Genomic DNA, 15,283 nt, shown 5'->3' on the forward strand with positions numbered 1-15,283 from the left:
CAGTTAGGAGTGGGAAAGTCGACTGTTGGAATAGTGTTGATGCAAGTTTGCACGGCCATTAATCGCACCCTGCTAAGAAGAACCGTGACTCTGGGGAATGTGCAGGACATTGTGGATGGCTTTGCACAAATGGGTTTCCCTAACTGTGGAGGGGAAATAGATGGGACGCATATTCCTATTCTGGCACTATCCTACCTGGCATCCGAGTACATTAATCGCAAGGGGTATTTCTCTGTGGTTCTCCAAGCGCTTGTGGATCACCGTAGGCGTTTCACTAACATTTACTCAGGATGGCCTGGAAAGGTGCATGATGCACGCATCTTTAGGAACAGTGGCCTGTTCAGGAAGCTTCTGGCCGGGACTTTTTTCCCAGACTGCAAGATCACAGTAGGGGACGTCGAAATGCCCATTGTGATCCTTGGAGACCCCGCTTACCCCTTAATGCCATGGCTCATGAAACCGTATGCAGGGAAGCTTGACAGGAGGAAGGACCAGTTCAACTACAGGCTGAACCGGTGCAGAATGACTGTGGAGTGTGCTTTTGGCCGTTTAAAAGCGCGCTGGAGGTGTCTCTACGGGAAGCTAGATTTGGGGGAAAGCAGCATCTCCGCTGTTATATCCGCGTGCTGTACCCTCCATAATATTTGTGAAGGGAAGGGTGAAAGATTCAGTGAAGAATGGACCTCCGAGGTTCGATGCCTAGAGGCTGAATTTGCACAGCCAGAGAGCAGGGCTACTAGAGAGGCCCAGCAAAGGGCTTCAAGGATTAGGGATGCCTTAAGGGAGCAATTTGAGGCTGAAAGCCAACAGTAATGTTTGGTGCCTTTGCTGTGCCCGTTTTTCCCTTGGGGTACAGTATTTCTCACTTTCTGCAATAATAAAAAAATGTTTTATAAGCCAAGAAATCTTTTATTCAAAATACAGTACATAAAAGGGCAGGGGGGTAGGGTGGTGGACTGTACATTCAGAGGTATGAATATGTCCTGCTTGGATTGCTGTTCAATGCCTGCTGCCCTTCAGGATTAATATGCTGCATCGTGATGGGGGTTGAGTGCATAGGGTAAGGGTTGTAGTTACCAGGGCTGGTAGGTGAACGTACAGGTGTTGGGGGCAACTGGTGGTGGTAAGAACCAGGCTGCTGGAGAAAGGTGTTTTGTGCAAACACTGGGGAACAAGGGAGAGAGCTTTGGGAGGGGTGGGGGTTACCACGGTACTGATCTGCCTGCGTGGCTACAAGAGACTGCATACAGTCAGTTTGGCGAGCCAGGAGACTTATCATCTGCTTTGTGCTTTTCTTGGTAGCCAATTCCTTTCTCCTGCTCTGTGTTTGTCTCCACTCCTGCATTTTCTCTCTCCAGTCCTGCAGCCTCTTACTGTCTCTGGCGTACTGATTCATAACTGCTTTGATCAAATCTTCTTTTGATTTTCTAGGATTTTTCCTCAAGTTCTGTAACGTTCGCACAGGCGGTGATAGGGCTGGATTATTCAAGGACACTTAAAAAAACATAAATAGAAACATGTAATACAGAGGCTACATTGTTTATTATCACAGTGAAGGAGTTTGTAGACTTTTTGTAGCATCATTCCCACATACCTAACATAGCACAGATAGGCCACGGCAGCGAAGGCATAGGCATGTCGAGCAATGGGGTGAGTGTTTCTGCCGTGACTTCACCTGGGAAGGGGAACTGCCTGAGGGCTGGGGTTTCTGTGCATTGGGAAAAGCAGAGGGCAGACAGTTGGGGACCTGCAGTGGGGAAAGCAGAGGGCAGACAGTTGAGGACCTGCAGTGGGGAAAGCAGAGGGCAGACAGTTGGGGACCTGCAGTGGGGAAAGCAGAAGGCAGACAGTTGGGGACCAGCAGTGGGGAAAGCAGAGGGCAGATAGTTGGGGACCTGCACTGAACAATCATCACTACATTTTCAACAGGATTTTCTACTGCCAGATATATCACTGCTGCATGTTACCTGGGAAGAGAGGGAGGGTCTTCTACAGCAATGTGGATTCCGCCCTGGACCCTATGCAGCTTGCCTGTGTGCAGCAATGGTCCCCCCACCCCTCGCGGCACAATGGCTCGGAAGAGTTAGCCTGACCGGGACAAGGACCACGGTGGCTCTCCCTATAAACTTGCGCAAGCACATTGCCCACGCTCTGGCTGCAACTTTTGAAGAGATTACCGAGTCCGATTACAGAGATGTGATAGACCAAATCAATGGGCTATTCCACATTTAGGCATGCATGCAGGTAGCCATAACCCCCACCCTCCTCTCACAAAACATTTCCATCCTAAAAATAAAATCTGCTTACCGGGAACCCGCTCCTCTGCTTCCTCTTCACCAACAAGTTCCAGCTGCTGCAACTGGCTAGCCTCCTTCTGGCTTGAGAAGAGCTCCTGGTTGCATGCCTCCTGGGACTCCGGGGTGTCTCCCTCCACCCCAGTAGCCTCACTCTCGGCTTCCTCTACACCCTCCCCCACTTCTCCCTGCTCTGAACTCTCCATCGTGCTCCTCGGATTGGCAGTGGGGTCACACCCAAGTATGGCATCCAGCTCCTTGTAAAAACGGCAGGTCGTGGGGGCAGCTCCTGAGCGGCGGTTTCCCTCGCGGGCTTTGCAATAGGCACTGCGCAGCTCCTTTACTTTTACCCTGCACTGCAACGCGTCCCATTCATGGCCCCTTAGCAGCAAGGACTTTGATATCTGCCCATAGGTATCATAATTTCTACGGCTGGAGCGCAGCTGTGACTGCACAGCTTCCTCACCCCAAACACTGATGAGGTCCTGCAGCTCGGAAGTGTTCCATGCTGGGGCTCGTTTGGGGCGTGGAGGCATGGTCAGTGATTGATTGCACTCCACACCTGGCTGAGCAAACAGGAAGGGGATTTTTAAAATTCCCGGGGCATTTAAAGGGCGGGTCACCTGAGCCCAGGGCAGTGGAGTGTGAAACGATGAGCAGAGTGGCTGAAAAGGTATGCTGGGATACCTCCTAATACCCTGGAGGCCAATAAAAGCGCTTTTGCTGGCCACACTTGATGAACAGCGCTGCATCACCAGCACTGGAATCGCTACACCCCAAGCAGACCAGGTGTACAGCCAGCACTGCAGCCAGGGAGTTGCAGCGCTGGCCGTGCTTTGCAAGTGTGGACACAGAGTGAGTTGCAGCGCTGTAACCCCATCACCAGCGCTGCAACTCTCCAGTGTAGCCATGGCCTTGGCCTTGTTACTGCCCGGTGTCTGGTTGTTCCAAAGAGGTCACTTGGAGAAGTACATCCAGCCTCAAGTGGCTTCTATTTTAGCTACCTCAGACTAAAGAGATTGCAGGCTTGTTTAAGGATTCATTTGTTTGCTGAACTGTGGCTAAATCACTGACCTCCCCTTTGGAGGCTGCCGGCTTATTCTGTGCCATGCTGTGGGAGCAGTACCCTGCAGCACTAATTCTGCTGAGAAACTGCCTGTGGTTAAATCTCTGACAGCTCCTGTCTTCTCTCAGCTCTGGGAGTTACGAATGAACGGGGCCAGGCTGCGAGTCCTTGAGGCTGAATCCCTCTGTCCACGGAGCAGCAGCCAGGCTCTCTTCACAACCCCCTGCCTTGGAGGGGCTCATCTCCAGGGGTGAGATAGGAAGCTGACTCCATGACGTGGCCTCTCTGAGAGGCTATGTCTGACGTGGATTCCCTCAGCTCAGTTCACAAAGGCCCACGAACATCAGTCAGATAGAAATTTGCTTCCAGTCATGTCTGTCCTGGGCTGGATCGAAACAGGAGACTTATTGCTGTTACCAGTCCCTTGAGCCAGCCAGTTCTCCCAGTGCCTTTGTTCCTGAATTTCCCTTTGGGCTCCTCTCAATGGGCCTTTTGTTTGATTTAGAGACTCCACTCAGCTTACACGTGGGTATTTTAGATATATCCATCTTGCACAGTCTGGGTTGAGCAGTATTTAAGCTTAGTGGCTCTTGCTTTCCCTGTTTTCCCCTCCATTATGTGTGCTGGGTGTTGTCAGGTCCTCTCCAAAGCTTGACAGGGACCTGTCAGAAGTGGCTCTTTTTTTTTGGTTTTACCGCTGTAGCATCTATCAAATGCAATTGTGGTGCAGTCCCTGACTGGAGCAGCTTCAGTCTATCTCCTGCCCACACTGAGTCACTAGAAATCACCTAGGTAATGGATAATATAAGAACATTTCAGATGAGAACTGCAGAGCAAAATCTGAGGAAACTCTGGGAGAGTGTGCAGACAAATCTAGCAGTAACCCCCTCTCCTCAGCGCTAAGGCAGTGTTTGAAAGATGAGGCAGTTCCCTTTCCTGAATGTTTTTCTAGAGGGAGAGCCGGGCTCCCCCCAGATCCCGTTCTTCAGTGACTGCGGCTTCAGGCTGGGGAAGAAAGAACAGATGGTCTCTTCTGAAACTGAAAGTAACACCACTTCATGAACCAAGCCAGCAGTTGCCTCCACCTCCTTTGGGAAGAAGCATGTCCCCTCCACAGCAGGTCTGACCAGGGTCTCCCATATGGCAGCACTGCTGCTGTGTGAGGGACCTGGCCTCATTCTTGTAGAGAGCATGCCAGGAATAAAACCTTTCTTGACTTTGCTGTCAGCGCTGTCTCTTTGCTTCCATTTCCTGCCTTGTCCTAATCTGTGCCATGTTCCGCCCCACCCCTGTGACCCACATGCTCTCCAAGCCCTACCACAGATGCAGCAGGAGGCATAGGGCCAACCCAAGATCACAATTTTCATGCTATTTTTCGGGTTAATTCTGGAATCTCCATCAGTTGCAGGTGTCGATGTTACAGCCCATGCCAAGCTCTCCCCTCCACCCCCCACCCCAACTCAGCAAGTATGCTTTGTCTTTAGCACGAGAGTGAAGAATTTAGGGAGAGAGACACTTCAACCCTGTGGAATCCTTTGCAGAACAAAAATCCCCTCCTCATTCCCCCTGTTCTCAAAGTTGTTGAGGCATGCACTCAAACTGCAGCAACAGCAAAGGACACATGAAGTCCCCAGTAGAGTAAATGACTGCACATACATGGTTTTCCATCTCCCTGAAGCTGTGGCAGGATTCCCAGCCTCTGTGCTCTATAAAGAACTGATTGCTTTGCTTTCTCTCATCCCCAGTGAGTGCACTCGACGCCCCCCCTCCGCCCCAGCAAACATGGGGGGGAAAGCAGGGGGGAATGTCCCTTTTGATTTCCTTGTCTCTGTGCTTCCAGGTGTCAGTGGATCTCAGCAGCAGCTCGATTCGCGTGGCCGTGCTGGAGGGGAGCAGCCAGCGTGTCCTCGTGGAAGGGAGACTCACCCACAAGATCAACACGGAAAGTTCCCTATGGAGTCTGGAACCAGGGAAATGCATCTTGGTAAGAGCGACCTCTTTTGGGCACCCGCTTCTCGCAGTCACCCAGCGGGAGAGCGGGAGCGACACACCCATTGGCTTTGTGTCTCCTTGACCAAGAAGCAGCCATCTGCAAAGCCAGGGTGGTAACAGCCTTTGCCAAATCAAGGGGCCTGACTTGGCTCTACTAACCAAATGCTAAATCTCTCTCTTCCCTCCTTCTGCAAATGACTCTCACTTCCACTCCCCACCACATCCCTTCACTGGCTGCATGTCTGTTCCGACAGCAAGTTCGAACTCCTCACTCCTCTGCCCTGGCTTCTACTGTCTCTCCTCTCTTGCCCCTGAGCTCTGCTTGCTCTGCTCACCTCATTGCTCTCCTTTCCTGTGCCTGGAACCCCAGCCATCCTCATTCTTCTCCTTCAGCTCCCTCCTTGAATCCTGCTGGCTCTCCCCTCTGCTGTCTGCTCCTGTGTTGCCCGACCTCAATCACCACTTATACATGTCTCTGTGATCCACCACGGTGTAATGTGAATCACGTGATTCCTTCCAACCCTCCCCTCCCTCTATCTCTCCCCTGTCCTGTCCTGTGTCATCTTATTTAGAATAGAAGTTCTTTGAGGCAGGGACTGTGACGTGATGTGCACAGTTGTGGCATTATACTAATACTTAATGGAGATGAGCGTTAGTTGGCACAAGGGGTGGGAGCTGTGGTCCCTGCTAATCTGGGTGCTCTGAGCTCTGCCCGTTTATTTCGAGAGCCGTAACTGAGCAATTCTGCAGACTTAACCACCTGGCAGCTGATGAAAGGGACAACTTCACATTGTTATCACATTTCCAGTGCGTACTAGCAGTGAGTGCCCAAACGTCACTGCGGAGGTCTTGCTTCCCAGACTGTGGCAGCCTCGTCCAGAAGAGGATTCCCAGGGCCCTGCCCACATGGCAGTTTTGTCAGCACTTTCTTGCTTAGTCTTTTATCTCGCTGCCCATCAGTGTAATACGTGGGCACCTTCCACATAAAATCCATAGCAATAACCAAGTGCGTAGTGGGTTTCATGGAGTCTCTGGCAGGTCTCCTCTCTGGGATCAAAACTCTACTTGGAGGAGGGATTTGCTTTTGTTTACATTTTATTAACTTCTTTTTTGATTGGTTGGGGCATAGGAGAGGGGGAAGGGAAGGGAAGGGAGTGGAGGGTTGGGGGCAGGGAACTTAGGGGCAGGAGAGGGGGGTTGGGGTAGGGGGCATAAGAGTAGGGGAGCCAGTGTTGAGTGTCCTCCTTACTGTCCCTGATATAGTTTGTAGGACTGGTTCTTGTAGACTGTCCTGGAGCTGGTGACTTTGCTGGCAGTGCTGGCCTGTGTGGAGTGACAGGAGCTTTCCTTTTCAATGGCCATTGAAAACCATTGTTAGCCTGGGGAGAGCCTAGGCTGGAGTGGGTGTAAATGCCCATGTAAAAAAATTGCTTTCCCACCGCTGATCTTGATCCAGCGGAAGTTGTGGTGTGGGTGGGATGTTACAGGCCCTATCTGCCCAAGGTGAAAAGGCTGCTCGGCAAAGCCTGGATGGGAACACTTGGAGCGGCTAGTATCAGTGCTCTACTTCTGCATGCACCAGCTGTCTCCGCTACTGATTGGCTGCAGAACGTGGGGTGTAATCATTAGCTCAGGGCCAGCTGACTGAGGGAGGTCTCCCATGGGTTCTCCTCACTGTGGATGGGAACCAACAAGTGTTGCAGCCACGTCTGGCCAGCTGGTCCTCCTAAGTCCCCCCTGCTATGTAGCGGAAATTAGTCCAAAAAAGCCCCGATGCTAGGGGAGAGCAGGCCAGGTGACATTCAAGGTGTAGGAATAAGATGTGGCCACCCCTGGGCTCAGACTCTGGCACAGAGGGAGCTGCGCAGGGAAGGAGTGCCCCAGAGTTGGAAGAAATCTGTACGACGGGACCATGTCGTTGTAGTTAGTTTGTTGCTCAAGTGGTAGCAAGTGGCAACGTTAAATCTCTCTGCCAGGAGAACAAGTGACCTTCCTTGGAGCCTGGTTGTGCTGCTCTCTGGGAGGAAATGTACAGTGTGTGGCCGGCTGTGGCACCAGAAATAGCAGATGTTGCACAAATGTACCAAGTGCCCCTTTCTTGAGTCTCTGCGTAGCTTCCTGCAGTCTAGGGGAGAGGATTATTTTTGCTCTATTGCTCCACCAGGCTTTGGGTCACTAGAGTGATACCCCCCCTCCCCAAGGAGGTAATGGAAAATGGTAAGCAGCCAGCTGGAGGGCAGAGGAGTCACCTCAGTACCATGACATCCACTAGGGACAGCACTGTTGCGGATGGTGGTACATGGAAGACTACTGTGATGGGCAGCTGTATAAAATCCTATGATAGGTCGTGCTAAGAAAACTGGAAATCTAACCAAAGAATTGTGTAACTCTTGGATGGCTTCTGTGAGAGAGAACCATGTCTTCTAACGAAGATTAAAGTAACAGATAATAGTGATATAATTTACTTCGATTTTCCAGAAAAAGTTTTAATAAGGTCCCTACTAGATGAATAAGGAAAACAAACAAGAAATAAAGACATTCTGTAGGAACTTTGCAGATTGTGCAAAAGTTAGTCGTGGGAGTTCCCAGGTTAGTAAGAGGACTTGTGTTTGTTAAATAACAGTGATTTGGAGGAGGAAGGGGCCAGCGAGATGGTAAAGTAAGATCAACGGCCTTCTCCAGCTCCCGTTGGAGTCGATGAGAGTCTTTCGTTGCCTTGAACAAGCTGGATCAGGCCATCAGTGAGTGAAAACGGTGGAGGGTTGTGAGAATCTCCAGCTGGCTTCTAACATATTGATGGTGGGAGTGTGGGGTGCAGGGCAATGAGGCGGTAGATGAAGTTACACTTGAAGGTAATTGGAGAATAGTGAGTAATTCTCAAGCAGGACTGTCTTCTTTGCTGCTCACAGAATAGACACGAGTGGTTTGCTGGTTCCTCGGCTTCATTCATTGTTTGCAATTCGACCGTTTGTTAATGAATTGTTGTAACTCTTGCTTGCGCACAGCTCGCTGCAAGCATTTGATATGTGAGCTGTACGGGTTAGGTAAACCGCCTGGTATTGTTTCTGGTTTGCAGTTGGTTAAGCAACACAAGCTTGTCCTTCTGCAGCACTTGCCCATTTAAAATCCTGTGGTGATGGCTTCACGGCATTGCACTCTGAAGTTCTATTTCCCACAGATGTGTGTGCTGGCCAGACTTACTGTCACCGCCGCGTTCACAGGAAGCGAGAGCAGCCAAAGCAAACTCGTAACACGTCGAGTGACTCTTCATGGGGGATCTTTGCAGCGTTCCCAGCAGCTGGCGCATTGGCAGCAATAGTCCAACCTTCTCCTGAGTGCTGCTCTGTGGGATCATTGTGGAGAAAGGGTTAGAAGTTACTGAGATCAGTGATGAGTGATTGCCCGCTGCACAGAAAACAAACAGGTGCACAGCATGCTATTTGAGTTGAGCACACATCAGCGGAGCCCCATGCACAGAGCTGCTTCTGTGCACACGCAGGCTCCCAGCAGACATGTACCTGTTGTCAAGCTGTCCATCTTGCAGACATTGGGAGCAGGGCCAAGATTGGTACGAAAGGTGGCTTCTAGACGGAGGCAGCGTTGTTGTAGCAAGGTTGGTCTCAGGCTATTAGAGAGACAAGGTAGGTAAGCTCAGAAGTTCACGTCTATCCCCAATAAAAGATCTGACCTCACCCACCCTGTCTCTCAGATGGCTTCTGACCAGACCATAATTGAGGCTAGGGCCATCTGCCTATTCAGGGTGGTGATGTCTGCTCTGCTCCCAGCGGTCTGGCTGTACTGACGGGGTCAGTCTGCTGTTCAAACTGATTTCTTCAGTTGAAATCCAGCATTTTTTATCTTAGTTTGAGAGATTTCATCTCTCTCCTGTCCAGCTATATCTTCCACAATCCCATCTCAGTTTTCCAGGCTGTAGGTATGTCCTTTCCCTTAGCCCATGGACCTGGCCATGCCCCTCTAATGGCACGCCAGGTAAGTGTGTAAGCAGAGGGTTGCAGTGCTCCCCATGCCCTGCAGCTCTTTGATTACACAAGGCTGTCTATTCGTCTGCTTCTCCAGCTCCCTTTTCTGCGCCTTCCAGCTCCCTGCTGCTTGTCTCTCATCTGTTCCTCATCTCACTTCCAGCTTCCTCACCCCATCCTGCATCACGTCTTCTCTTTCCCCTGCTCATCTTAGTCAACATTTATTTTCTTCTGATTATTTTTATTATTATTATTAAATACAAACAGGGCTAATCGAGTTAATTTTCCTTGTAATCCATCCACCCCATCCTACCGGCTTTCCTGTACTCCTCTCTGTTTCATTGTCCTATAGTTTTTGTCCCCACATGCCACAGTCCACCTGTTTAACCAATTTGTCCTCCAGTTTCTTATGCTGGTTTCCTCTGCATTTATCCTCCTCAACGCTCCCTTAGTCTCTGCCTAAAAAGAGCACCACTGCAGTGTCTTGTTTAATTACGTCCAATTTGCAGGTGACCAGACTAAAGATCAATGTATTTTCCATCCTCTCCTCCAGCATGTTTGTGAAACACATTAGAGTCTTGGTCTAGCAAAGGAAGAAATCCAATGGCTGTAATTTCCCAACCTAATTCTCTACCTCTTACCATTTCTTGATGCCTTTTAGTGCTTGGATGCTAGCTGGACCTGCTAGCTCTCCAAACACCTAAGCTCAGTTTTTATTGTCTCTCCGGCTTCACTGTCCTAGCTAGCCTGCATCTTTCTAGTTTCTCGGTGACTGTCATGTGACACTGTGTGAAGTGTCTTTGCTAACTCCTGGTCCTGTGTATAATCTCCTCTGCGTTCCCCTTCTCCATTACACCAGTTAGCTTGTCAAAGAGTGAGATTAAAATAGATTTGCATGAGCTGTTTTTAGAAACCTGTGCTTGGTGTTGTGCACAACACCCCCCCCCCCCCAACCCCCAATGTTTGCTAGACAGGCTGTTTGAATTTGTTACAAAGTCCTGCCTAGAACACCTATACAAGAACTTGTCTGCATAGCACCCAGGGAGCTGCTGGGGCGATGTTAATAATTGGTCTCTACTTCTCTAGATCTCCTCTGATCCTGTGTCGAAAATCGCCCCAACACCAGTGACCTCTCCCACCTTCCATGAGCAGTTGGTGACGTCTCCAAGTTAATTCCTTTAATGTCCTTGAGTAGGTTCCATTGGAGCCTGCTGATTTTTAAGCAGGCTCCCCACCCTCCCGATATTCCCTCACTTGCTCTTGAACAGTTCTGCTGCTTCTCTCGGTTGGCTGTTCAGCTCCTTCTCTGCTACCTGATTGCTCATTACTGACATTCTTCTGGAGCTGGAGCTGAAGTAAAGTTGGCATTTAGTACTTCAGCCCTGTAATTTGTTCCCCTTCCTACCTTGTTCTCTCCCTCCCCCTGGGATGTTATTTTTAAAGTCTTTTGCCTCCTCCCTCCCGTTCACATCCCAACACAGCAGGTCTTGCAGGATCTGGACCACTGCGACAAGCTGACCAGGGTGGGACCCAGTCTGTGCTTGATGGCAGACCTCCCACCTATGGTAAACCCTCTGGCTCTCGGGACAGTGGGTGCTGACCCCAGTGCCCCTAGGAGAGGCGCTCTGCTGCAGGGACTGGGTGTAAGGAGGTGGTGCTCTGCCCTCCTGAGTTGTGTCCCTTCACGGGGCAACGGGCTGGTGTGCTGTGCCTGTGCTGTCTTTCGACTGTGACAAGCAGAATCCACATCAGCATCAGGCTTCTTGGCCTCATGTTTTGCCCTCCTCAGTGCTTAACCCCCATCTACCTTCAATCAGTTTTACTCCTCTATCCAAGGCCTCGTTCCTATCTCTCATCTCATCTCCAGTCCCATCCCATCGTCCGTGGAACCTCTTTCCTCACCCAGACTGACCAGGCTTCCCCCTCGGCTCCATCTGTTCAACTTATACCTCGGTCCTCTCAGCAAGAGTCTTACCTGAATCCCTGGTGACACTGGTCCCTCAGATCCTCAAAGATGAGGTGCCTAACTCCCCTGGACACCCATGGAAGTTAGGTACCTCAATGCCTTTGAGGATCTGGGCCCCTGTGACTATTACTTTCCCTTACTTACAGTCTATGTCCTTTCCCTGGCTGCCTCATTGCTTTGTGCAGCTGAGAGCACACCGTGCTGTAGCAAGAATACATTCCACACCAGGACGGGATAAGTCCTGCAGCCTGCACAATATCGGCTCTGGTAACATTAGGAGGCCTTTAGGGCGGCAAAATAAAGCTTCAGTTCTAGAAGGTGCCCTGCTGGTTCCCTCTTATAAACCAGTCCAGCTGCTGTGTTCTCCCTCCATTTCAACCAGAGGTGAATGACCCTTCTAAAAAGCCCGTAAGGGGCTCTGGGGTCCCTCTGGTTGAAAGGCATTCTAGACATGTCAAGTGCTAGCCAGTCATTCTAGATGCGTCAAGTGCTGGCTGGTCAAGGCCCTGTACGCTCAGCAGCAATCTGAACCTCTATCCTGCAGAATGACCCATGGTTTCTGTGGCCCTGAAGTGCTGAATACAGCCATCAGCTGGAAGTCATAGAATCATAGATTATTAGGATTGGAAGGGACCTCAGGAGATCATCTAGTCCAACCCCCTGCTCAAAGCAGGACCAATCCCCAAATCCCTAAATGGCCCCCTCAAGGATTGAATTCACAACCCTGGATTTAGCTCAGTGGTTTGAGCATCAGCCTGCTATCCCTCACTCCCTGCCTGTCCTGGAGTAGCTTCAGGGAAGTCCCATGGTCTGTGTTCTACGGGAGTCAGGTGGTGACAATGGTCCCTTCTGGCTTCAGGCTCTAAGAATCAGTGCACAAAGTTTTGATTTGTATTGAATTCAATAAGGAAATGAATAGTGCGGGTCAAGTCAATATTTCTCTTTGCAGTGCGATTCGGTTCTCTTGATGCTGCCCCAACAGGTTTGCTGTGGATGTGCAAAAGCCGTCGTTTGGGCCATGTGTGTTGCGGGGCAGTGGAGACTACAGGGTACTTCTGTTCTTTGGGGTTTGCTGGGTCGGCTGCTGTCTGACTGCTCAGCCTCATCTTAACTCAGGCCCCTTGAGTGTCTGCATTATGATAGTCTTCAATACATGAGCATGTGCTATTTTTTCCACAGGACCCTGCTTCATTCAGTTGACAGGATAGGACAGTGCTCAGGGAATGATTTAAGATTGTGTAGGAAGGGGACACTCCTCCCTTTGAACCCAATGGCAAAACTCCCTCCTTTTTTTTTATAGTGAAACAGGATCAACCCTTAATGAAGCTGTTGTCTGTGGCAGTGATTCTCAATCGGGGGTCCGCAGGGTCCTGCGGCTGAAACCCAGAGCCACCCGCAGGGCTGAAGTCAGGAGCTGGGGCTGAAGCCTCTATCCCTGGTGCCCTCTGTGAGACTGAAGCCCTGATTCCTGGCACACCCTGTGGGGCTGAAGCCAGGAGCCGTGGGGCTGAAGCTGACAGGCTCAGAGCTGAATCCCAGAGCCCCGAGCCGTAGTGCTCCCTGTCGGGCGGAATTGGGAACATGGACAGCATTGCTCCTTCTCTTTCCCCCCCTCTCCGCCCCCCAGCCGCCAGACTGCAGTGGAAGAGCCCAGCAGTCCCAGGAGCAGCTCCACCTCCCCTCCCCACATCTCCTCTCCCCACCCTCTGGCCAGGTCAGAGGCGGAAAGCTGGTGCCGTGGAGCAGGTAGCCGCAACGTTCCCTTGTCTCCTGCTGATGTCCTGGGTTGAAGCTGCTCCTCAGCTCCCAGCCCCGTTGCTTCCACAGAGGCAGCCAGTAAGAGCCCCCCCGGTGGGGAGACCCGGCTCTGTGGCTGGCAGACCCCTCCAGGAACAGGGACTGCAGGGGAGCTCTCCACCAACACACAGCCCCCCTCTCTGCACTGTCAGCTACCCCCAGTCTGCACACAGCCCCTAGCTACCCTCTTGCTTGCACCCTAAGCTGTTTTCAAACTTTTTGAGCTAAGCTCCCCACCTTTGAGTTATAATTTTTGGTTGCCCACTCCCCAACCTGGAGGCTGAGTGGCCTGCTTAGGTGAGTCAGGGGGTGGAGATAGCACTCCCTCTCTGGACCCTGCTGTGCAGAGCTGGCTCGAGCCCCGCTGCCCCCTGCCCCCATAAAATAGAAGCAAACTATGCCTATGCCCAGGGCCCCTGCCCCGAGGCCCTCCCTGCCCCCACTGGGCCATGGAGTTTTTAATAGCATGGGGGGTGGGGACTCAGAAAGAAAAAGGTTGAGAACTCTTGGTCCGTAGGACCCCTGCCTTGCTTGTTGCAGAAATTGGAAGGTGTGTATTGAATCGAGCAGGCGACTGCAGGAATATAGCCTGGCCCTGTGGTTTAGGCAGTTGAATGCTGCTTTGTAGAGATGGATTAATCCCTGCCTCTGCCACAGAGTTCCTATGTAATGCTGGGCAAGTCACTTACTCCCCAGCTGGTCACTCCCTGTGTTCCTCATCTTCCAGGTGCCCAACTTGAGATACTGGGGTCTGATTCACAGGCATGTTGGGCACTCGCAGCTGCAACTGAACTCGCTGGGAGCTGCGCTTGGCACGCATGACGGGCTCTATAATGCTTACTACTTTCGTGCCATAGACACCTCAGATTGGGCACCCCTAACGTCCTTAATCTCTGTGTGCCTCAGTTCCCCCTCTGTAAAATGGGGATAATGCCCCATGGGCTCACATATGGTGTTTGTGAAGCATTCAGCTCCTGGAGTGAGGAGCGCCATAGAAAAGTCCAGGAGGGAATGAATAATTCTGTCTTCAGAGTAGGGTTTGATTTTGGAGCTTAGATTCCGGAGCATGGTTCTGCAGCAGATGCCATGGCCTACGCCAGGCCCCGATTGCTGCTGCTAATGCAGAGATCCCTAAAGGAAGGGAGAGTCCGGCTGTACCCGGCTTAGTCACCTGCAGGTTGGTAGCCTGTGCTCACAGTTCAGCAGTCTTTCCTCTGCCTCTAAAGCTGAACTATGCAATGACCAGGGGAAGGAATGCACCAGGTTGGCTGGAATCACAGTGCTATCTGTGTTGGAATATTTTCCTGGCTCCTCTTGCCCAGAAGGCTTGATCCCAAAATGCCCCCGCCCTCCTCTCCTCTGTTAACTGGCGTCTTTCCTTTGCTCAGGAGAAAATCTCCTTGCTTCATAACTTTAATAGCTGTGCACTTCTGCCCATGTTTCCCCTCCAGAGCTGTTGAAAGCGTTGACTAAATTGCATTGTCTGACTTTATTGATGATCTTGCAGAGGTGCCAACGCATGCCATATATCTTCTTCACTGCTGAGATTATTGTTAAAATAAAAAACACACTGGGGAAAAAAAACCAAAAACCATCTCGGCTGGCCCCAGCACAGTGGGCAAGAGAAATACTGATTACCAGGAGCTAGGAGCTCCTATCTGTATTGGATTCCCCGCTTCTGCTTCCATGTTTGTCTCAATGTGATGTTTACACACACATTTCTCCCTCATCTGACTCTCTGCTGTGTCATCTTCCACCCCGCTGCCCCACCAGCCATGACTGCAGCCCAGGACATTGGGCTCTGGCCCGGCCTGTTGAAAGCGTTATAAATAGGGTGACCAGATGTCCCGATTTTATAGGGAGAGTCCCGATTTTTGGGTCTGTTTCTTATATAGGCTCCTATTACCCTCCACCCCCGTCCTGATTTTTCACACTTGCTGTCTGGTCACCCTAGTTATGAAGGAAAATATTCTGCCCACCCCTGTTCTGCTGGCTATGGGCGGAGCTGCTGGGGCTGTCTCTGAAGTTGGTGACTGTCTTCACCTGGCAGTGAGGCTCCCAGGCAGCCTCCAAAGTGCTGTTTTCCCCTCTTGATAGCCGTTCCTGGCCCCGTCTCCTGTCACAGAGCAGGTTCTGCATCACACACGCCGGGGCAGGCGTTCCCACCAAGCAGGGGCGGCAGCTAAAA

General features: G+C 51.2%; 2 protein-coding genes across 4 annotated transcripts in view; one reads left to right on the plus strand and one right to left on the minus strand.

Annotated features, from left to right (window-relative positions):
• NUDCD3 (NudC domain containing 3) overlaps positions 1–15,283 on the plus strand; it is a 64,836-nt gene that overhangs the window by 44,832 nt on the left and 4,721 nt on the right. Inside the window, exon 4 of the mRNA XM_050937536.1 lies at positions 5,201–5,344. Coding sequence (XP_050793493.1) covers positions 5,201–5,344 — 144 coding nt within the window. The remainder of the gene's footprint in view (positions 1–5,200; positions 5,345–15,283) is intronic.
• Positions 480–3,756, minus strand: LOC127043580 (uncharacterized). Of its 3 annotated transcripts, none has more exons than XM_050937542.1 (2): positions 1,896–3,756; positions 480–1,747 (listed from the first exon to the last, which is right to left on the minus strand). In XM_050937542.1, exon 1 carries the CDS (start codon positions 3,203–3,205, stop codon positions 2,210–2,212), a length of 996 nt encoding a protein of 331 aa, XP_050793499.1. In that variant the 5' UTR covers positions 3,206–3,756; the 3' UTR covers positions 480–1,747; positions 1,896–2,209. The 3 variants fall into 3 exon arrangements, with proteins under 3 accessions (XP_050793499.1, XP_050793498.1, XP_050793500.1); XM_050937541.1 differs by having other exon boundaries at positions 1,785–3,756; XM_050937543.1 differs by lacking the exon at positions 480–1,747 and adding an exon at positions 1,791–1,821.

Source organism: Gopherus flavomarginatus, chromosome 2 (genome assembly GCF_025201925.1).
Source record: "Gopherus flavomarginatus isolate rGopFla2 chromosome 2, rGopFla2.mat.asm, whole genome shotgun sequence".
NCBI lineage: Eukaryota > Metazoa > Chordata > Testudines > Testudinidae > Gopherus > Gopherus flavomarginatus.

Bases quoted from the DNA above. Each gene is read 5' to 3' on its own strand.
- LOC127043580 (XM_050937542.1), bottom strand. From the start codon at position 3,205: ATGGCTACACTGGAGAGTTGCAGCGCTGGTGATGGGGTTACAGCGCTG.